The sequence below is a fragment of the Aspergillus novofumigatus genome (genome assembly GCF_002847465.1).
Source record: "Aspergillus novofumigatus IBT 16806 chromosome Unknown P174scaffold_1, whole genome shotgun sequence".
Classification (NCBI taxonomy): domain Eukaryota; kingdom Fungi; phylum Ascomycota; class Eurotiomycetes; order Eurotiales; family Aspergillaceae; genus Aspergillus; species Aspergillus novofumigatus.
In genome coordinates this window covers 633,996-654,764 of record NW_020194274.1, presented here as the reverse complement: position 1 = coordinate 654,764, position 20,769 = coordinate 633,996, and the positions used below count along the sequence as shown (strand labels likewise).

At 50.0% G+C, this 20,769-nt stretch overlaps 8 protein-coding genes across 8 annotated transcripts; 4 read left to right on the top strand and 4 right to left on the bottom strand.

The window, feature by feature from the left end:
• Positions 1–2,187: 2,187 nt before the first annotated feature.
• On the bottom strand, positions 2,188–2,523 carry P174DRAFT_4748 (uncharacterized protein). The gene has a single exon (XM_024830655.1). The coding sequence runs from the start codon at positions 2,490–2,492 to the stop codon at positions 2,253–2,255; it is 240 nt and encodes a 79-aa protein (XP_024686724.1). The 5' UTR covers positions 2,493–2,523; the 3' UTR covers positions 2,188–2,252.
• A 1,213-nt stretch (positions 2,524–3,736) lies between these two features.
• On the top strand, positions 3,737–5,148 carry P174DRAFT_415890 (folliculin domain-containing protein; the record flags this gene model as incomplete). The annotated part of the gene is made up of 2 exons (XM_024824449.1): positions 3,737–4,114; positions 4,168–5,148. 2 exons carry the CDS (start codon positions 3,737–3,739, stop codon positions 5,146–5,148), a joined length of 1,359 nt encoding a protein of 452 aa, XP_024686723.1.
• An 860-nt stretch (positions 5,149–6,008) lies between these two features.
• smc4 (condensin subunit SMC4) lies at positions 6,009–10,812 on the bottom strand. Its single transcript, XM_024830928.1, has 4 exons — positions 7,343–10,812; positions 6,535–7,287; positions 6,404–6,481; positions 6,009–6,348 (listed from the first exon to the last, which is right to left on the bottom strand). Exons 1-4 carry the CDS (start codon positions 10,739–10,741, stop codon positions 6,253–6,255), a joined length of 4,326 nt encoding a protein of 1,441 aa, XP_024686722.1. The 5' UTR covers positions 10,742–10,812; the 3' UTR covers positions 6,009–6,252.
• A 193-nt stretch (positions 10,813–11,005) lies between these two features.
• Positions 11,006–12,209, top strand: P174DRAFT_436519 (ELYS family protein). The gene is made up of 3 exons (XM_024826071.1): positions 11,006–11,218; positions 11,290–11,519; positions 11,578–12,209. The coding sequence occupies exons 1-3, from the start codon at positions 11,065–11,067 to the stop codon at positions 12,148–12,150; spliced, it is 957 nt and encodes a 318-aa protein (XP_024686721.1). The 5' UTR covers positions 11,006–11,064; the 3' UTR covers positions 12,151–12,209.
• Positions 12,210–12,717: 508 nt separating this feature from the next.
• Positions 12,718–14,724, top strand: P174DRAFT_361659 (FG-nucleoporin nup42; the record flags this gene model as incomplete). Its single annotated transcript, XM_024821799.1, has 4 exons — positions 12,718–12,763; positions 12,819–12,905; positions 13,168–13,210; positions 13,263–14,724. The coding sequence occupies 4 exons, from the start codon at positions 12,718–12,720 to the stop codon at positions 14,722–14,724; spliced, it is 1,638 nt and encodes a 545-aa protein (XP_024686720.1).
• Positions 14,725–15,131: 407 nt separating this feature from the next.
• Positions 15,132–15,634, bottom strand: S10a (40S ribosomal protein uS10; the record flags this gene model as incomplete). Its single annotated transcript, XM_024829374.1, has 4 exons — positions 15,132–15,216; positions 15,274–15,305; positions 15,332–15,496; positions 15,593–15,634. The coding sequence occupies 4 exons, from the start codon at positions 15,632–15,634 to the stop codon at positions 15,132–15,134; spliced, it is 324 nt and encodes a 107-aa protein (XP_024686719.1).
• Positions 15,635–15,972: 338 nt separating this feature from the next.
• On the top strand, positions 15,973–18,323 carry P174DRAFT_436516 (ASCC2 family CUE domain-containing protein). The gene has a single exon (XM_024826070.1). The coding sequence runs from the start codon at positions 16,113–16,115 to the stop codon at positions 18,210–18,212; it is 2,100 nt and encodes a 699-aa protein (XP_024686718.1). The 5' UTR covers positions 15,973–16,112; the 3' UTR covers positions 18,213–18,323.
• Positions 18,305–20,638, bottom strand: P174DRAFT_436515 (fatty acid desaturase). The gene is made up of 2 exons (XM_024826069.1): positions 20,163–20,638; positions 18,305–20,099 (listed from the first exon to the last, which is right to left on the bottom strand). The coding sequence occupies exons 1-2, from the start codon at positions 20,381–20,383 to the stop codon at positions 18,623–18,625; spliced, it is 1,698 nt and encodes a 565-aa protein (XP_024686717.1). The 5' UTR covers positions 20,384–20,638; the 3' UTR covers positions 18,305–18,622.
• Between the last annotated feature and the right edge of the window lie 131 nt (positions 20,639–20,769).

The following is a 20,769-nucleotide window of genomic DNA, read 5'->3' as shown; positions in this document are numbered from 1 at the left end:
GACAAGTAGAGGCCTAAACTAGTTAACAATTATAAGCCATTGAGAAATGAAAACAAGGAACTTCATAACAAACATCACTCTGACGTTGACTTCCCTGGCAACAACTAGTTCGAAACTCCAAAGAAATAATAGTCTAGACTATACGTTATCATGACAGGGAACCTGGCCGGTCGCAGCACCCAAAACCCTGGCGTCATCCTGGTCAATATCAACGAGCGTTAAGTTGGTTCTCCAAATCTCGGGGAGTAATCTTAGGCTAGTCGTCGTGGAAAAACGCATGAGATGGGAAATCGTGAAATCCTTCCGAGAGCAGTCGGCTTAATTCCATTACTATTATTTTGCCGATATCCATGTAATCACTCTGCTGACTCGAGGTGAGACAGCATATCGAGAAGAGCATATGGAATACGAGGCAAGCAATTCCCCATATTAATCAACCATGTACCTTAGGCTACACCTGCACTCCACATGCAAATGCAATATATTTCCATCATTCGAGGAGAAAACAGCCGCATGCCGGCGATCGGGCTGGGACTCATCAAAGTGGAGGGTAGTACTCCGTATGCTCAAGGCAAATCCTCTCCTCAACAGTCAATTCCGTCAAAGTCAAGTCTATCTCTCGTTTGGAACTACTTCCTGAACAGTGAGACCTCCTTTTCGGGGCAACGAGTGACACTCGGTCTCGCCTCGCCAGTCACCAGTCCCCAGGATGCCGGGTGCCGAGATGACTATCCTGACACTGCGTAGTGATTATGCAGTTATTACCATTTCATTCCGACGGATCAGACATGTCGTTTACGCAATTACTCTGACCAGCTTAGCTCCAAATGCGCTTATTGACCGGCCTTACTAGAGCTTCCCGCGACGGAACTGGAACAAATCGGAGGCATAGGAATAAATGGCATAGATATCCTGCCGTTTGTCTCACGGCTATCGACAACTTTCCCATGTGGTGCGGGTGACTCTGGCGACTCACACGTAGGAGGTAACTGTACTCCGTGCTCCGTTCGTATACTCTTGAAGACTTGACCGTCTTTCTGTCAAGGCCGGGAACGTAGCCTGTTCGGTGATAGAGACGGCAAAACATCACAAGCAAATGATTGCCTTAATATACTACAGAGTATACTAGAGTGAGCTATTAATCCGGAGGAGAAATATGGTCCGTACCCTCTCCCCAGAAGCGATAGACTAAACGGAGTATGCTGACTATCTAGGCAAAAGAGATCGTGACGAGTAATGGGTCACGGAGGCTAAAGACGGACGGGAGACGACACGGTGTGTTCAAATCTACAAGAAACGGCCGTTAGGCTAGAGTAGGTAGCCTAACCTGACTAACTACCATCTACCTCCCGGCGTCCTCCGTACTCCATGCGTAAATATCCTGACAGAGATCTGAGTTGACGACAAGTGCACTACCCGATGATCCCCCCAGTCATCACATGTGAGACAGCGAGAGGAGGTTTTAAATGGAGAGTTTGCAAATTGCAGGTTGTGACTTGTGGCTGGCGGCTAAGTATGAACCGTTTGCACTTCACAGTACGGACCTCGTAGCGAGCTACTCTAGTAGGTTTTCGACAATCATCATTCAAACTTTGTATGTACCGATTCTTTGCATAATTCTTTCCATCTGATTACTTGGAGGCTTAAACAGCATCTTTTCTGTGGGGTGATTGCCAGAATACTTGCCTTTTAAGCGTTCTGGCTGGGAACTCAAAATAGAGCCGATCGAACTTTGTATTTTCAGAGGTATGGTATTTGTCGAGTTTGCGATGACATCCCATCGACTAGGCCGTGGAAGTTGTGGAACTCGAAGTTGTTAGGTCACTAGGTGGCTTTCGTCTAGACCCCGTTTTCGTAGTAAGCATCGACCTGTTGCTTCCGGGAGACTGGGATGCTGCCGATGGGCCGGAGGGCCGGCAATTCGCATGGGAGTTGGTTACTGTGCTTGATCATCTCAGGTAGGAGCATACATTGCTTTTTCTTACCTGTGCGATGATAAAGTACTTTGTTCTTAGATGCATGAAATCTATCTATCAATTCTTCAGTAATATGCAACATGCAGAAGCATTCAATTCACTCAGGTGACTCCAAGTGGTTCCAAATTCTGTGGTAAGCTGCAGGCTGCAGCGGCGGATATTTCTTAGCACTCAGCAGTATAATATTATTATTTTTATTATCTTATTATTACCATCGTTCATCCTACCTGACGGAGCTAGACGAAAGGGCATCCAATTAATGCTGCCCAATTATAATCATAGACAGCCATTTCCTCCGAGTGACCAGAAAATAGCGCAGGAAACGACGGATCTGGATTCTGGAACGGATTGACTTCTTCCATTTTTCGTTCTACAAACCTTCGATTGCGTACCCGTCGAGTTGGGTACGCCCTGGCCCGATGAAACCCCGACCAGTATCACTTCCATGTTCTCATTGTCCATAGATGCATATGCTGGATAGTATATGATAAACAAGAAACAGATAACTATAATCATAGTACAACCCTTGATTGACAACGTTCAAGTACTTACCGACAGACAGTGTAGAGTGTGTTCGGGCTTCAAATGGCCTGTACTCGAGTATGCCCCTCCGTTACTTTCCCCATACCTTTACTAGCGGTTACTAGTCTTACAGTACCGGATCCCTCGTCTTTGCCCATGAAAAGTCGACCGGTCATTGGGCCTCTTGCTCTGTTCGGCAATCCTCCACCGGCTCAATGACAATACCATACCATCTAAATACCATTCCTCTTCCCGTCTCCCTTTCCCTTCCGATAATGGCTGGAAACAGCAAAAGTTACGGATCGAGTAAATGTTCTAGAAAGACGCTACTTTGTAGACTATTGTGGATTTGGAGGAGGAAAATCATCTGAGAAACGAAAAAAAAAAAAGAAAAAAAAGAATAAGTGTTAACTTAGTAGTAGAAGTGGGTTGATCCATCAATCGAACTAGGCATACTACTTCGCATCGCAGTTATCCATTTCTTTTGCTTCTGTTTCTCCAAGAATAATAATATTATTTTGTTATTTTTCTTTTATAATAACTATTTATTATTATTATTATTATTATATTATTATTATTATTATTACCATCGTCTGTCTCTCTATTATATTCCTTCTAAATACTTCCTACTTGCCGTTCTCAGTCGATATCTATCTATCTATCTACCTCCTCCCACTTTAATGTGGCCTGCAAGCTGGCCTTCGCAGCTCTACTAATTCCAGTCAATTCACATTTCACTGTCAATCCTGGCCTGACAGGTCTCATTGTTCTAGTCCAGTCCATTCTTCCCCATCGGCATACATAGCAGTAGCGCATAGTCTTCCCTCCGCACACTCCTCTATTGTTATCGTTCGCCCTGCGTCATTGCCACACGAACTTCTCGAGTCTCGCCATCACCACCTCTCTTCACCTCGAGAAGCATGTATAGCAACAATGGTCTGAAATGGTTGCCCAATACTGCTAGACGTTAATCTTCCATGGAGATGGACTTCATTGTGAGTAACCTACTTCTTCGCCTCGTTTTACTGTCCTTTGCCATTTTGGCGCATGCATGTGTGTCTTATATACCGACCAACGCCTCCCTTTCACATGTGTGGCGCTGCGTCAACATTGCGCGCATTCTATTATATCATCATGCTGGCAATGGATACGCCTCGCTTCTCGCTGCAACTCGGCTTTCTGTGTGCCTGCTATGTGCTTTTGACATTTTTCATATCTGTCCTGGCTTCTGGGTGCTCATGGCAGCTTTGAATCTGACAAAGGACTCGGTGCTGACAATGCCGCTCTACCAGCTCTCTTTAACGCATTTCTGCGAAGTGCATGGTCCCACCTCGATCATTTGTTCGCAGGTCCTACCCTTTTCATGCTCTCAGTGCTATCCTGAGACCTCAGAATTCTCTCCCGACGATACCCCCGCAACTTCTCACGATACACAGTCCTCTCATGGCATGCGCAACCGCCTCGGCGATGCCAGGGATAACAAGTCAACGAAACGTCCAGACGCATCCAGCGCAACGGCCGGCAAATCTCCCAAGATCGAAGATTCGCCTTTTTTCCTGAAGAATCAACAAAACTCGACCGAGCCTTCCAAGTTGAACATTCTGGGGGAGCCGACGGTGATACTTGCGCCAGCTGTAGCTTGACTCTACCCGACGATGTGAGTAGGCAGCTACCCCCGGGCGCTCCAGGGACCGCCAGCCGTGACGGCAAGGGAAGGAATGGTAGCCCAGTTTTGCGATCTAGAGAAGTCGTCTACTCTTGCGGGACGAGCCATTCCGACGGTGACGACAGTACGCATGATCTGCACGGCCATGCCTCCCTTCCCGATTCCATCCATTCGTCTTCCGTCGCCTCCGATGCTTCGTGTCATACTCACATCCTCACATATCTATCACTCCGTGGGCCTCCGAACCCATCTGATTATGCACTACTCCGCCGCTCCTCCATCCGTACTCTCAGCTGCGAGCTTCTCCCTCGCGGCCTGTCCTCGGGACCTCTGTGTTTCGGTGATGCGACCGCGGGCTATACCATCGCATACGTCTTCCGCCTGCCCGATCCCATGGCTCGGGGCAAAAGGCGTAGCTATGCGCTTGTCGCGTTGGCCGGCAAGGATGCAGGCAGGGCCTTCCGCGCGTGCCCGGTAATCTGGCGTGCGTTTGGGAGAATCGCAACTGGCATCGTCAATTCGGCCGAGAAATACCAGGAGGAGGAGGCAAAGCGCCTCGAGGAACAAAGTGAAGCAGCGAACCGGGCCAACAATCGGCACTACACCCCCGTCTCTTCTTTCCTCACCGGCCGCAGAGTCGACCCGGATGGTCAGCCCCGCCGACTTGGGCAGATTCGGGCGCGGAACCTCTCCGAAATTGTGGGTAATCAGTACATATTCGCCGAAATACATGCGCACTTTGTTGCTCTTTTGCAACAGCTCGGCTCAATGTTTGGCGCTGTACCAATCTCGGAAGAACGATTCATTTGCAGCACACTAGGCGACGACGTCGATGTAAAATCGCGACGCGGTACAATAATCGATGACGGGAAGGACTCGACATCCAAAGGCCAGTCAGAGAGTGACTTTGGACTATCCGGTCTGGATTTGTCTTCAGGCCCTAAGCCCATCCCTATCGCGCCTCGTCGAACTGTCATTGCCTAAGAGCTTTGAAGCTGTAGCTTCAACTTGATTCCTTACATACCCATATCCTCAGCTCTTACCTACATCGCCTGGCTCTCGAGAGCAAACCATTGTGACAAATAGTCACTGCTCTCTCGTCCTATTGCCACGATCCGATGACCACTCGATACGAACTCTCCTACCTTGCATCATACGGCTGGCTTTCCCTTCATCTGATTTTTCTCTGAGTGAATTGCAGCATAGACTATGGCGTCCTAATACATGGATACGGAGTTCATGGTACAATTACGGGTTTCGGTTCTCTCTCTGTTTACGTCTTTGTTTACTTTCTTCTCTTCTTCCTCACGTCCCTCATCCACGCTTCTCTCCTCGAATGTGTGGATAAGTCACAGGTCACCCTGGGCGGATACGTGATATTTTTATCTTGATTCCCCTTCGCTGTCTTCTTACTTACTTACATCACTTTTACTTCTGCTTTAATGCTAATTTACGAAGGAAGGCAGGGATTGCCGGCGCTTGGTTCCTCATGATGTGAATGTCAATGTCGTTACGAAGGTGACGAAACGAAGCGCTTGCAATGTGAGAGCTCATGTTCGCAATGCATATCATGCCACACGCCTTTTTGTATTCTATGTCAGCTGTCTCCCTTGCCTACCCTCTCTCTTCGGGGTTTTGAGTAGATCAATACATGTGATCGTCGTGGATGTCTTACTTGGTCTTTGATATCGGTAGATATGTCCTCGAATTCAGACACCGTAGGTTACTGTAGAGAGATCAAGGATAGTACGACGTCTACGATCATTTGTGCCTTATAAGTTCTGATTTCCCAGACCTTAAGACGCGGAGATTGTTGAGCAGACATATCCTCTGGTAGAACGTACAATTAATGACCACTTAGATCCGTATATGTGCGAAAGTTACCTCGACGGTAGAAGAAAAAGTATATACCACGAATGCAAGCCCAGACCCCTTCAACCAGCTCAAAGAATATTCAACAACCAAGAACACCGTAATGAAGCTTGCTACAATAACATAGTCCCATCACAAACATAAGAAAACCAGAACATATCCACATCCATTTCCGGCCGTAAACAACATGAGCGATAAACACAAAAACCTTCATCCTTATCGCCCTGTGATGTAGTCTTTGTTTTCGATCGTCACACTCTTCGTCATATGGCTGACCTTGTAGACACCGACAAGTCGGGAGGCAAGCTCGAACTACTTGTTATTAGCCTTTTGCGTATGAATGACTTGGGGATGGACCGCTGCTTACCATGTTGTTTCTCAGCGAGATGACAATAAATTGCGCGTTCTTGGTTCTCTCTTTGATGTAAGAGGCCACGATGGAGACCTGTAGAACGTAAGTTGGTTACTGTCCAGTCCTGAGGTAATGAATGTACTCACGTTTCTAAAGTCCAAGGCAGCATCAATCTCGTCCATCACATACAGAGGCGTGGGCTTGTAATGGTGCAGCGCAAAGACGAGCGCCAAACTAGAGAGCGTCTTCTCACCACCAGACAAGTTACCAATATTCTTCCAGCTCTTCTTCGGAGGCATGACAGAGAACAAGATACCCTCCGAGAATGGATCTAGCGAGTCGACCAATTCCAATTCAGCGTTACCTCCCATGGTGATCATCTGGTACATTTCCTTCAGACGCAAGGAGATAATGCCGAATCCCTCCATGAACCCATTCAGACGAGCAGATCGGAGACCGTCCAGGCGAGCCTTGGCGCTATCACGAGATGCCAGAGCCGTGGCCAAATCAGCGGCGCGAGACTCATGCTCAGCCGCTCTGCGGCGGTACTCCTCAATCACAGACAGGTCCACGGAGGCGTTCTGGGTCTTTTCCTCGAGCGCAGCAATGACTGCCTTCAGAGACTCCTTGTTCATTTCCGAGAGCTCGTCCTTGGTGTACATCTGGAGCTCGGTAGGCTGTTGTTCCTCACCCAGGTCGCTCACGTTCTGCAGGGTGAGTTTCGAGAGTTTCTCAGACCAGTATCGCTGGCGCTTCTCGTTCTCTGTCAACGCCTTCTGATTCTCTTCCAGTTTGTTACGCATATCAATCTCTGTGGCCCGGGTTTCGTTCAATTCAGCCACTTTGTCGTCCAATTCTTGCTTGAGTGTCTTGAGTTCTCCCTTCTTCGTCTCCAAGGCCTGCGCGGAATGTGTTAGGCGGGCTGCTCACAATTGGTGACTGCTGCACTCTTACCTCTTGTGCCTCTTCCACTCCCTGCTTCCAACCGGATGCGTCATTTGCTTGGTTCTCGACATCGGCGTTCAGCTTCTCGAGGCCTTCCGCGACCTGTTCCAGCTCCCTTTCTGCTTCCGCGCGAGCCTTCTGATGCTTCATGATTAGCTTCTCATTCTTGGATTTTCCGATTTCTGCATTAGAAATCTCTTCTGCGAGGAGGCTGATCTGTTCTTTTAGCCCGTCGACCTTCGCCTTTTGACTTCTCAGCCTAACACCGCCAACTTCCATGATCTTGTTTTGGAGAGTCTGGATTTCTTCCTCAATTCCGCTCTTTTGGGCTCGGAGATCTTCGATTTCTTCCTCAAGGGCGGCAATTTGGGCCACAAGCCGCTCAGCCTGGTTAGCGTCAGCCTTTGATGGCTTGTGTGCGACGCTCAATTCCTTGACTCTCCGCTGAGCATCCGCAAGACTACGGTTTGCGCTCTCAATCTCTATCATGATCTTCTGGATCTTCGTCTCGACACGGGGGATCTCTTCCGACTTTTCCCTGATGGCGGCCTCCACGTGTTTCTGTTTATTTTGGAAATTCTGGAACTTCCTCTCCATCTCTTCGAGGTCGGATTCTAGCTTGGAAACCTGCTCCCGGCTCACCTCAGCCACCTGCTTTGAGGACATACCACCTCGTGCCACTCGAGTGCCACCTCCGCTCATGGTTCCTGACACGTCGATCAACTGGCCGTCAAGAGTGACTACTCTCCACCGTCTAGCACCGTAAGCAATGCGGTTGGCCTGCTCCAGGTCTTTGGCGACCAGTGTATTCTGCATAACACTGTAGAATGCAGGCGCGAACTTCGGATCCTTGGGCTTCACTAGGTCAAATAATCTTGGCACACTCTCTGGAGTAAAGATTGGAGACATGTCGCGTCGGGGAAGACGATCGAGCAGAATGAAATTGGCGCGGCCGAGGTTGTTTTTGCGAAGATAATCTATACATTGCTGACCGACCTCGACGGTATCAACCACCATATTGTCCAATGCAGGACAGGCAGTCGATATCGCAACATCGTATTTCTCGTCTATGGTTCCAAGGTTACCAAGGCGGCCATGGAAACCATCAATACGACCTGACTCCTTGAGACGCATAAGACCAGCCAGAACACTGCCCCGGTTCTGGGTGCTTGCGAGGCTAGCTCTGGCCTCCTCGGCCTTCTGTCGGGCGCTAGAAACATGCGAACGAACCTCAGTCTCTCTGCTGGTAAATTTCTTGAGATCCTGTTTCAGACTGGTGACTTCTTCTTCGAGACTAGCTTTTTGAGCCTTCCGCTCCTCAAGATCGGTTTGCTTGGTTGCCAGTATCTCTTCGATAGATGTGACCTTGGACTGCGCCTCTTCTAGTTGTACAGCCCCTGCATTGCTTCGTTCGCGGAGGATATCGAGCTCACTTTGGGCCACAGCGATAGCAGAAAGCTTCTTGTTGATTTTCTCATCCCATGGCTCCAAGGACTTCTGCTTAGCAGCTATCTGATCAGAAAGACCCTGGGTCTTTCCCTTCAAGCCCTCCCGAATTATGGACAGCTCTTCCTCCTCTGCCTTCATCTCCTCTTCGAGCTCGGCAGTCTCAGCTGTCTTCTTGTTGATATCATCGGTATGCTTCTGCACCAAGCTTTCGCACTCGGATGCGGCAAGACGAGCAGCCTGCATGGACTTCTCGAGTTTCTTTTGCTTGCCCAACAAGAATTTCTTCTTCTCTTCGAACTTGACTGATTCTTTGTCGTACTTCGCCATCTCCTTCATCAAGCCCTGCAGCTCCTTCTCCATATTCTCATACTCCCGCATACCACGTTTGTAAGCTTTCTCCAGTTCTTTGATACCGGATTCGTTACCCTCGTGCTTCTCGAGCTCCATGTTTAAGAGCTCTTGCATCTGCAGGATCGCTTCTTGAGTGACCCGAATATTGTCAGCGCACTCATCGATGTAAATTTGGTAAAGGGCCGACTGCTTCTGGGCCAACTCATTCTCGTCCTGAATGTAGGCCAACGCTTTGTTCTTCTTGTCTTCCAACGCAGTCTTTTCCTTCTCGACGTGCTGAACACGATTGTTTTTTTCAACACACACATCGTTGAGCTGTTCCAATTCGGCTGCTGCCTCCTCAATGGGAGCCTTGTATTTGGACGTCCCGATGATATCTTCGAGATACTCGAGCAGTCCGTCTTCGTGTTCATTTGCGGCCTTGGGCTTCATTTGAGCGATGGACTCGACTTCGCCCTGAAGAATGAGAAATCGCTTGTGATCAAGATCAATACCTCGCTCTCGAAGCAGAGTTGTTACCGCCGTGAAGTTTGTCTCCCTGTTATTCATGTAATATTTGCTGGTATTGTTCTTGAATGCTTTGCGGGATATCATCAGTTGGGAATCTGGAACGACTTCGTGTTCTCCACCTGGCAGATCGAGGATTTCCTGAAAGTGAACCTCGACTTCACAGAATGGTAGGTTGGGGAAGTTGGCGGAGTTGTGGATCAGAGCCGATATTTTGCCCTGTCGCATTTTGCTTGCTCGAAATCCAAATACGAACAGCAACGAATCGATGACATTCGATTTGCCGGATCCATTGGGCCCGACAACAGAGGAGAATGAAGCATGGAAAGGACCTACAATCTGTTTCCCTGCGTAACTTTTGAAGTTTGTCAGAACCAGGTGGGTGATAATCAACCGGGGCTTGGGTCCAGATGGCTCTTCTGGTATAGGGGGTGCCAGATTGCGTGACTTCATAACAATGTCCATCGGTCTCTCCAAGATGGTCGAATTTGGGTTGATGATGGAGATCTGCGATTTCGGGTCGTCTGAGGGCTTCGCTGGTGTCTGATTTATCGCTGATTCGGTAATATCAGCGAGCGGAGGCACGCTACCTCTTTGCGATCGCGGTTCTGGTTCGGGCGAGACTGAGGGCCCTGGAGTTGGCAATGAGGACTTTTCCGGATGGAGCATGGAAGAAACCCGACTCTTGCGGGGATGAGCCATACTTTTTCTTTTCAGAGCTGCAGCCGCATTCTGTGAAGGAGACTCATTTTCCTCTTCCTTGGGGACGACGGAGTCGCCTTCCTCGTTTGCATTGCTGATTTCTGAGGTATCACCTTGCTCTGCTGTTGTCGACCGTCGCGTTTTTCGTACCTTGCGCGCGGTGGTGGGTGTTGTCGCTTCAGTTATCGTTCGCCGTCGGGACGCGCTCTTTGCTCTTTTAGCAGGGACTGGAGTATATTCTTCTTCCTCATCTTCGTCGTCATCATCGTTGTCGCTGTGGTTGGATGCAGTGGGGGTCACATTGCCAGGATCTTCTGACTCGGATGTTTCCTCAATCACGTAACTCCTTCGGGGAGCAGAGCGCCTAGACGGCCTGGCTCTTGCTAGCGAAGATGACATTATGTCGTAAAAATGCAAGTGGTATCGGAAAGCCTCATGAAGGCAATGGGGGATAATCGCTAGTTATGAAGATGTTTTCGACCAGCGATGGTAGTGGATTAGGTGGGTTGTTTACCTTTTGACTCGAAACGGAAAGGCGTCGTTTTCTGCCATAACAACATGAAACAAAGCTAGATCACGTGATTTACCGCATCCACCGTAATTCAGCTGTAAGGTACCGTTATTCAGAGCTCCGATATTACGCCTTCCCCAAGTCGCCGATAAGAGCGGAAGACCAACAGTGAGCCAACACTGTCATTGTAACTCATCCTGGTGCAGTCATCATGGGTACTTGGGATGATTTCGACAGCATTTTCTACTTCAATAAGAGTTTTTCCTACGATGACAAGGTCATTGAACAGATCCTTTCCAACCGCCGCGCACTAGGGAACCAACTGTTTGCCGACCGACTCTTGGGATTGCTCGGTGTTCAAGCTGGTAGGCAATTCGCTCCGTAATTGGAGACCGGAGCGCGAACGAGGCATATGCTGACGACCATAATCTGCTAGTAAAACAACTGTATCCTCCACGATCGAATGCGGACCTTCGCGCGCTCGTTAATCACATTGTCTCGTCCGCGCTAGACATCCATCACAAGCAAGCGTTGATCTACTATATCCTAAAGGACTGTCGTGCAGCGAGCGATGCCGCTTCCCAGTTTGCGCGCCGATGCCACCTGCCGGAGAAGTACAGATTGTTCATTGAAGGCCTCTGGAACCTGGATAGATTAGAACTGAGGGTATGTCCACGCGCACAGTGCGCCTACTCATAATTCTGACGAAGGGACACAATTACAGCGAGCGATTGAATATCTGACTGAGCCCTCAATCATTCCCACCTTCCCCGACGAGATTCTTTATGTCCTGACCCTTCCGCAACTGCCAAAGCACGATGATAATCTTGCTATGGCCTATTATCTCACCGTGACCCCGCCGTTGGCGTCCGAGAAAGTACAGAAAGCCTTTTTCGACATACTTTGCCGTTCCAGCATAACAGAAGCGTTCTATTTCACAAGGAAGCGGGACGAGTCCCTTCGCCGCGCTTATCTCGAGCAACTCATCGAATTTGTTCATAAAACCAGTCCTGGTCAAATGCGAAGCCAAAGAGCCATGGAGTTGATCAGTCTTCCGTTGGACAGCACGGAAGAAGAGTGGTTTGAAGAAGCGCTGCTTCGCGGACGAGCAAAGACACTGCACGGTGCGAAGGATACGGCAATGATGCGACGATTTGCAACTGGGAAATTGGACGCACTCTCTACAGAACTAGAGTCACTAGGCGGAAAGAAGGTCGATGGACTGAACTGGGATGCGCTCAGGCAGAGCGTGAAAAACACTCACACGTCGGTTCCAAGCGCTGGCGGTCAAGCTTGATGGAACAGATCGGCTTGAAAAAAGCTCATGCAAAGGTTCTTTCTGTTACAGGAGTTTAGAGTGGATTCGGCTTTGTTTTCTTTTGCCAATAAAAGTAGATACAGTGATACCAAAGTAGTAGAAGGGCCAGCGATAAGCAAAGTTACGGAATCTGGACGGAATGATACCTCAGTAGCTTGTAAACTCTTTAAATTCATCGTCTACGATCATTGTCGAGGAAATACAGTAGGTTAAGGTCTAATTGGTTAAAATAGTGACTTTAAGGAGTGGGATTCATACTTGCCTTTTCTTCTTGGGAAAGGATTCGGGTCGGTGAAATGTATTGTCATCGGACGTAAATGTTGTCTTCCTTTCCAACAAAAGATCATCTCCATCTCGAACAGAACTTCCATCTTCATCTCAATTAATCTTCTTCTGTCAAAAACACGATACATATAGCATCGAGCGTGATGAATTCGACAGAGTGATCTGCAGGCCTGACATTCAATATACATCCATCAAGGGCACAGTTTCCTACTGGCGTTGCTCTTCCGCGGTCACTTGGCGCAATCTGAGAAAAGAAACATCATGGTCGTCTGTACTTTCTTTCAGCAAGGCAGATGTAGATTTGGAGGTATTTAGCTGCTTCTTATCGTTGTTTTTGAAAACTTTGCTCATCATTGTTACAGAACGATGCAAGTTTGAACATCCTGGCCAGCAGACAGCAGGGTCTAGCAATCGATTTGGAGCCCTCGCTCCCGGAGGAGGGTTCGGAGGTATGCATATTTTTTAATTCCATCTTATGCAATGGACGAGCGAGTTGTTATTATCCTGTTTCTGTGATCGGTAGTGGCTCTACTGTCATTATGACCTGCATCCATCTGAGTGTTCTTGTTACTTCCTTCGTCTCTCAGTCGAAGTCTGCGCCTGCCCATGTTCCCGCAATTTTCTTCTTCGTATGCTATTCCGTCTACTCGTCCTCCTGAGCAGTGTTCTATGTTACATCTCTCTTGCAATGTTGTTGCGTCTTGCTAATAGTAAGCAAAGGTCGTTCTGCGCCTCAAGCTCAGCAACCTGTCAAGTAAGTATAATCTCTGCGATCAGACACGCCAATCTTTCTAACAGCACCACAGCTATGGCATTACTGCGGAGGATATCAAAGTCGACTTGACTGCTGGTAAAGGACTGCCAGAATGGATACTCTCTGCCTATGGACCCGGCCGAAACGCCCCAAGGCAGCTGTTCGGTGGCCCTCAGCGAGAGCAGAGCTTTGAAGAACTACGATTACGGCATTACGAAGCTATGGCAGCAGGAAAAGTTGAGGTCGCAGTCCAAGAAGCTCAAGCTTTGTACGCAGAGTCGGTAAAGCAGATGGAGGTTGCTTTAAATGATGTCGATGGTGCTATCAAGTACATTCTCGACGGCATCAACGAACATCCGAATCGGATCGACATTACGGAGGGAAAGGCAGGCCCTGCTGCTGGTCAGGGTCCTTCCCCGTTTAGTCAACCATCACCATTCGGTCAATCAGCTGCCGTGGCACAAATGTCTGCCTTTGGCCAGCCTTCGGCATTAGGCGGCGCGGGTGCCTCAGCCTTTGGCAAGCCGGCTGGAATTGGGCAACCATCGGCCTTCGGTCAACCCTCTACTCTAGGGCAAACGCCTGGCTTTGGACAACCTAGTGCTTTGGGTCAAGGTTCCCCGTTTGGAAAGCCCTCAGCGCTTGGGCAACCTGCATTCGGGAAACCGGCATTCGGTCAACCAAGCTTTGGCCAGCCTGCTTTTGGCCAGCCGTCAGCGCCAGGAACAGGGACAGGGACAGGAGCATTCGGTCAGCCAAGTACCACATCTCCGTTTGGTCAGATATCGAGTCAAAATCAGGGGCAAGGCGGCGGGTTCGCTCAGGCTGCTGGAGCAGCGACTACCTCCCCGTTTGCACAAGCTGCTGGTGGCCAACAGCCTGTGGCGCCTGCTGGATTTGGTCAACTTTCGACAACGACACAAACGTCAGCAACCCCCTTTGGGCAGCCTGTACAGGCGCCATCGCCCTTCGGACAGCCTCAAGCACCGTCAGCTCCTTTTGGCCAACCCGCTGCAGCCCCAAGCCCCTTCGGAGCTGCGGCTCAACAGGCGGCTCCGTCCCCTTTTGGTCAACCTGCTGGAGGTTTTGGTCAAGCAGCTCAAGCAGCTCCAACAACCGCAGCACCTGCTCCTACACCGATCGCAGGCACCGGCCCTCCCCCAGCGATCAAGGTTGATGATCCGAATGAGTTGAGCCCGATTCCACCTCTAAGTGGGCAGACGGTCAAGGACCCCATGACGCAGAGACTATCAATGTGGAAGGGTCAACCCGTGAGGTACATTGACAACGTCCCTTGCTATCTTCATCCTCAAGACCGTCAAACCTATGTTCGCATCTTTTTCCCGGATGGACCGCCCGATCAAGCGAGCCTGAGAGATGCGCACGGCAAACCGGAAGAATACACACCGGAAGTCACTGAGCAATATGAGTTTTTCTTGAAGAATGGCTACTTCAAAGACGGCGTTATACCCAGCGTGCCTCCCAAATCTGAGTGGGTGAGCTTCGATTTTTGACCACATGTATTAGTGGACCTTTTTATTATGGAGCGAAGCACATATGCACCGTTCATGTATTATATGATTATCTTAACGATCGCACTACACGTACTTTTAGTATGGGCTTGATGCTAGGAGTTGAGCGGCGCTGTTAGTTTATCGGGCTCGGACGCGAAGACTACATTTTTACTACGTTTTTGCTCGACTACGAGGACAGATAATCAATTAGACGAATGAGAGCTCTTCGTTTTGCAAATTTTCCCATTTTTGATTACAGGTTTTAGCGGGTATCGACGATGCCTCGGTAGAAGCCTTCCGGCGTGAAGATAAATATCCACTGAACGGCCCAATGAGCACAGCGCTAGTGCCATCCCAGTTAAGAGTTGACACCAAACCCTCCCTGATCCCAACTAGATGGAAAACATCTAGGCGGCAATGGTAACCTCAACCTCAACACCAGCCTCGATGTTGATGATGATCTGCTTGACGGTCTCAGTGGGGGCAAGGAGGCTATTGTTCTCGTTAGCGATCTCACGATCGATCATAAGGATGAGCGGGGTAGCTTACTCGATGAGACGCTTGTGGATGCGCATCTCGTACTTGTCCCAGGTCTTGGAACCCTCACCGCAAGGGTCTTACGGGTGGAGATGTGGAGGGTCTTGGTAGGGAGACGGACAGGGCCCTTGACCTGGAGGGACTTGGAGCGGGCACGGTCGATCAGCTCAGAGCACACCTTCTCAAGAGAGGCGACCTTGCGAGAGGTGAGGGTGATACGGATCTTGTGGACCTTCTATATTGGCGGGGAAATGAATCGGTTAGTTATGCGCAATTGCGGCTCGCCTCACTGAGACCGTGAGCGCAGATTTCAAGAATGATTAGAACGTACGGGGCCCTCGCCGAACTCCTTCTCAGGCTTCTGGAAAGACATCTTGCTGATTGTGCGGTGGGTTGACCGGGATTGACGAGATGGCTATCGAACACAATTCAATTAGTCCTTGTTCAAGAAAACCAGACAGAAGTGACAGAAAATTCATACCTGTCACGAGGCTAGTTGCCAATCAAGACCTGAACTTCGAGGTTCGGTAAGGTGATGATGGCCGTTGAAGAGCTATCGTGAAATGCGACAAACGTATGAATCCTTTTTTTTGATCGTGTCTTTAGCGTCTCTTGTGCGGGCGGATTGCCTTGGCACTCGGCTATCTCGAGCTAGTCCCAGTCGGGAAAGCGACTCAGTATCCGATCTGTCATCATCATCGGAAACCGTATTAGGAAAAGGGGATTATGACGACAGGTTATGCGACGGCCGTTGATGATTGTGATGATTAGATTTGGTCTCTTCTTCTTTATCTGAGCCTTTTTTCTTTTTCCTGCTTTAACTTGACGCAGATATTTGAGCGGGCGCTACCATGGAAAAATTGCCTCCTCTCGCACCAGTTCCGCCGCCCGCAGTACAGAGGAGCATATTACATGAGGAATGGGAGTCATTTCTGGATGCATGGATTCTACTCCTAGGGATACGCATCGAGACTTCTGATTCAGTATTTAAGGAAGTTGTCTCCAAAGATGAGCCTACAAGCGGCTTTTTATCGTCCTTCTATCAACAGCTCGCCACCTCAAATGTGTCGGCGCTGCGGACGGGCGCGAGGGCGCGAACATTACGGAAGTGTTGTTTCTTGTTGACGAGGAGACTTCTGTTGGACGCGCCTAATCCGCCTTCTGAACTGCTAGAATGGAATGTTCTCGGTGCCATGTGCTGTTGTCACCCGTCAAGCGCAGCTTTGAAGAGGTTGTTGTCCGAAGCATGGGATAGGCACCATGAGGCAATAACATCCAGTCTCGAGAAAGCAAAGTCCTTAGTTATCAAGCGACTCTCAGTACCGAATTCATCCGGGAACATGGAATTAACGTCTGACATCCGCTTGTTGACGATATTGTCTTCTACACTTCCTCCTTGCGGCCAGGTTCTCATGGCCGGTTCTGACTTCATAGATACTCTCTCCGATGCGTATCAGTCCGAGAAAAGTGTTGACTTCCGCAAGGTTCTTGTAGCAAATCTTTATGTTGGCTTGATCTCTTTGTTGAAAGGAGTCAAGCCGAACTTATCGTTGCTTCTGGATCAATTGTTCAGCTTAAAAGCGAGCGCAGGGGTGGGCAGTCCAACGGCGAAGAGAGAGCCCACAATACTTTCAGATCTCATCTGCAGCTCAGATCTATTAGCCCGTCTGGAGAGGTACTTGATGGTGCATCCACAAAAACGGGGTGAAGATCTACTATCTAGCTTGCGTTCGTATCGGAATGAGTCGAAAACATTCCACCACCGTTACCAAAAGCAAAGGAAGAAGATGGACAAAGGCAAAGGTCGTGTTTCAGATCTTCCTACTGTCGAGAACATGCATGTCCACAAGATGTCCCTCGTGACACAGGTGCAAGATCTCTTCCCTGATCTGGGCTCAGGGTACATCGTCAGATTGCTCGATCACTACGGCGACAATCCGGAGACGGTCGTCGCACACCTTCTTGATGGCTCTCTACCACCTGAACTTCAAGAACTCGATCAATCCGAGCAACTTCCCGTCTCACAAACGACACCCGGCACGACCCTCTACCCCACGTCCAACTCCTCCAGAAATCCCATCACCCCCGCACCAGCCCCAGCTCGCAAGAACGTCTTCGACAACGACGTCGATCTCGCCGAACTAGCCCGCTCAGCCGATCAGGCCAGCCAAGGCAAACTGCGCTTCGGCCGCGCAGATTCAGATCTCACCGCGGACGCCATCCTAGCCGACCGCAGCCAGCACACCGTCAACAAAGCAGCCATCATGTCCGCATTGGCAGCCTTCGACTCTGACGACGACGAACACGACGACACATACGATGTCGCCGACGTAGGCGGCACAATCGACGGCCTAACCGCAGTCACAGACGCCGAAGCAGACGCCGACATCCGCAACCGCAGAGCCGAGGACCTCGACATGACCCTCTTCCAAGCCTACAAGGCCAACCCGGCCCTCTTCGCGCGTGATTCTGCCACGCGCCGCTCACAACCCCGCGCATCGCTCAAGCGCGAGACCGGCATGACCGACGAGGCCATTGAGGGCTGGGGCGTGATGTTGGCCCGAGATCCCAAGCGGTTGGCAAAGTTGGAAGATCGATTCGCGATGGCGGCTGGTACCCCTGGCGGCGCCTTGGCGCAGCCCGAACTGCCGTCGACGGCGTACAGGAAGCCTGGACCTAGGGAAGATGGTGAATCGGATAGTGACACCGATCAGCCCAGTTCTGCTTCTGGCGGTAGAGGAGGACCCGGGCGGGGCCGTGGTCGCGGTGGTCGAAGAGGTGGAGGTGGTGGGAGGGCTCGCAGAGGAGGGACTAATGCCGGAGCTTCTGGAGAGCAGAACCCCGCTGTGGCTCGACAAAGGAAGGAAGAAAATAAGGCTAGCAGGGCGAATCACAATAGACGCCAACAGAGAGCCAGGAAAATTGCCCGGGGTGGTGGCATGCCAGGTTGAGATGTCACGAAAATGCAAGACACTCTAGATTTGTACAGTTTACGATGTGTGTCCCTTAATGGACTGTAGATACGAATGCATAGCATCTCTTAGCGACAGAATATCAATTCAGTCATCCATGCTAACTAAGAAGAAGAATAGGACGGGTTTCCATGCGCTCTCTTCGACAGTGCTAGCAATCGAGTGCCAGCTCTAATGTCATTATCTAGCAGCGTCAAACACAAGAAGCATGACGGTCATTAGAGTGGCCCAAAAGAGCCTCACAAGCATAGCGTAACACACAGGGCCAAATCCAAGCTCGAAACAGCCACCAACAATAGGAAATGTACACTGACAGTACAAGACCCAGAAAACCGGACATCTGGCCTGGGATTGATAAGTTCCACCATGAGCAAAGCAACAGCTCCCTTTCAGTGACGATGATCTGAGAAAACGCCCTGCTCGGCGCACGATTTCCTGCATTCTTCAAGGATACGGACTTGCTTCGCGACATCCCCAAGTCTGCTAATCACTTCCTTGTTGCCGTCATAAAAGGTGAAAACGGCATAGGGTATGCCAGTGTCCCGACAGAAGTCGATCACGAGTTTCTGGGTACGACGCAGGTTGTGACGAGGAATGCGAGGGTAGAGGTGGTGAATAGCCTGGAACTGCAGTCCACCATGGAAGAAGTCGAGCCATGTAGGGCAGTCAACATCCATGGTGGTGCGAAGCATCTTTTGAGGGAACGATTCATGCACACCCAAGTCGGCAGTCGACATGGCAAAATGGGACAGTGTGATCTGCACATGCAGAGGAGCAGTGACCATGTGAGAAACCAGGATGTAGGCTATCCGGCTGCTCCAGTCTGGAATAGAGCGGTATAGCACGCCGTAGCCGAACCAATACCAGAAGAATACCTGTCCTCCGATCTCGAACCAGCGATGCCACCAGGCAGGACCCTTCTTCGGGGCTTGGCCGCAAAATAGGTATTCCCAGCTCAGTCGGTAGAGATTGAATCGACCAAACAGAAGGATTGGATAGTAGAGGTAATTCTGATACCGCAGCATGAAATTCGCCATGGCGTCAAAATGCATGACACGGTCGTAGTAGGTGCTTCGGAGACTCGTCAAGAAGCGATGTGATATGGCAAAGAAAGGCATGTGCTCGATGTCGGGGTCATGCTCTGGAGCGTTGGTGACGATGTGGTGGACATTGTGATTCCGTTTCCACCAGCCCAGGCTCAGGCCGCCTAAATAATCCGCAATGATGATGCCGATGACTGAGTCGACATGAAAATGATGGGTGATGCCCATATGGCCAGCATCATGGGCTGCAAAAACGAGCTGGTGCCAGAAGCACCCGAGAAAGAAGGCCGATATCACATACCACCCTAAGCGAAGAAAGGTATATGACAGGACAGCGAGAAGAGTGTAGCGACAGCATTCTATAAAGTACGAGAAATAGTTGCAATTGTAAAGACCTTCCGCGCGGATCCGCTCATTCAGTTCGCGGTATTTCCTCTTGATTTCTTCTTGATTCGCCGTGTCAAGGGACGGGTACTTAGCGACATCAAAGACGATCTCCTCTTGAGTTCGGGCATCAAGGAAGAAGGGTTTCGGCTCGAACCCTTCAGTGGGAGTGGTTGAGACTGATGTATCCGAAGTCGTTGTCGATTTCCTTCGGCGGCGGACTCCTGGAGCTTTGTATCCTGCGTCTGCTGCATCAAACACTGGAGAAGGGGGCTGTGAGACATCCTGATCTGTGCTGTCCTCGTCGCTTGAACATGTCTCGCCTGGATATGGACGGAACTTCCCGCCCTGGATCGGAGGGAGAAAGTTCAACCACGGTCCCTGGATGCGGCCGATCTGGAAAGACAACATTCGCTGGCGTGCCTCTGGTGAATGTAACCTATACAAAAGCGAACGTCAGTCGTCAGGTTACGATCGTCCTTGGATTCCTCGGTAACCGTACGCATTGATTTCGTCCGTCGCATCCCGTCCGACCATGTGTTTAATAGACTTGTCTCCTCCAGGGTGGAATTTGATCCACGCATCGACCTTGAGCACTCGATCATCGAAAATGATGATATGCTTGCCATCGGCGATTTGACCCTCGATGTACCGCCGTGACAAGATTGCGTCCTTTCGCGCCCTGAAGGCCGGCGTAGGGGCCGCTTCCTGCGTCTGGGACATCCCGAGTTTGTCTTAGGCTGGATCGATGGACTCGAGCTCAGAAAATGGTATGGATCTGGATTGACTCCAACATCGTCTTGTATGGGGAATTGAAGAAGTAAAAGAAAACCAACAAGGACGTTCCTTCACGGAGGTCCAAGTCTGGAGACCTCGGAAACGGCCTGCGTCGCTATGGGGCGGGAAGCGGTGACTGTGGATTGCTCGAACAGGCACAAAGCGGGGACAAGCCGACAAGAAGCACATGAAACGCGCTCCATCGCACTGGCGATCATCATCCCATCCCATCCATTCTGGATACGTATTCCATTTCAAAGCCACAATCAGCCATCGGCCTATCATACTATCTTGTCGACTCATCTGATCGTCCGTTTACGCCGTCCACTCAT

What these genes read in the sequence shown, in the direction of transcription:
- P174DRAFT_436515 (XM_024826069.1), bottom strand. Translation starts at nt 20,383, where the DNA reads ATGTCCCAGACGCAGGAAGCGGCCCCTACGCCGGCCTTCAGGGCGCGA. An exon ending in GCGACGGACGAAATCAATGC is followed by an intron (nt 20,100 to 20,162) that starts GTACGGTTACCG and finishes GCTTTTGTATAG; the next exon opens with GTTACATTCACCAGAGGCAC.
- P174DRAFT_4748 (XM_024830655.1), bottom strand. Translation starts at nt 2,492, where the DNA reads ATGATTATAGTTATCTGTTTCTTGTTTATCATATACTATCCAGCATAT.
- smc4 (XM_024830928.1), bottom strand. Translation starts at nt 10,741, where the DNA reads ATGTCATCTTCGCTAGCAAGAGCCAGGCCGTCTAGGCGCTCTGCTCCC. An exon ending in GAGTGGAAGAGGCACAAGAG is followed by an intron (nt 7,288 to 7,342) that starts GTAAGAGTGCAG and finishes CATTCCGCGCAG; the next exon opens with GCCTTGGAGACGAAGAAGGG. An exon ending in TCTCGCTGAGAAACAACATG is followed by an intron (nt 6,349 to 6,403) that starts GTAAGCAGCGGT and finishes AATAACAAGTAG; the next exon opens with TTCGAGCTTGCCTCCCGACT.
- P174DRAFT_436519 (XM_024826071.1), top strand. Translation starts at nt 11,065, where the DNA reads ATGGGTACTTGGGATGATTTCGACAGCATTTTCTACTTCAATAAGAGT. An exon ending in ATTGCTCGGTGTTCAAGCTG is followed by an intron (nt 11,219 to 11,289) that starts GTAGGCAATTCG and finishes ATAATCTGCTAG; the next exon opens with TAAAACAACTGTATCCTCCA. An exon ending in TGGATAGATTAGAACTGAGG is followed by an intron (nt 11,520 to 11,577) that starts GTATGTCCACGC and finishes ACACAATTACAG; the next exon opens with CGAGCGATTGAATATCTGAC.
- P174DRAFT_436516 (XM_024826070.1), top strand. Translation starts at nt 16,113, where the DNA reads ATGGAAAAATTGCCTCCTCTCGCACCAGTTCCGCCGCCCGCAGTACAG.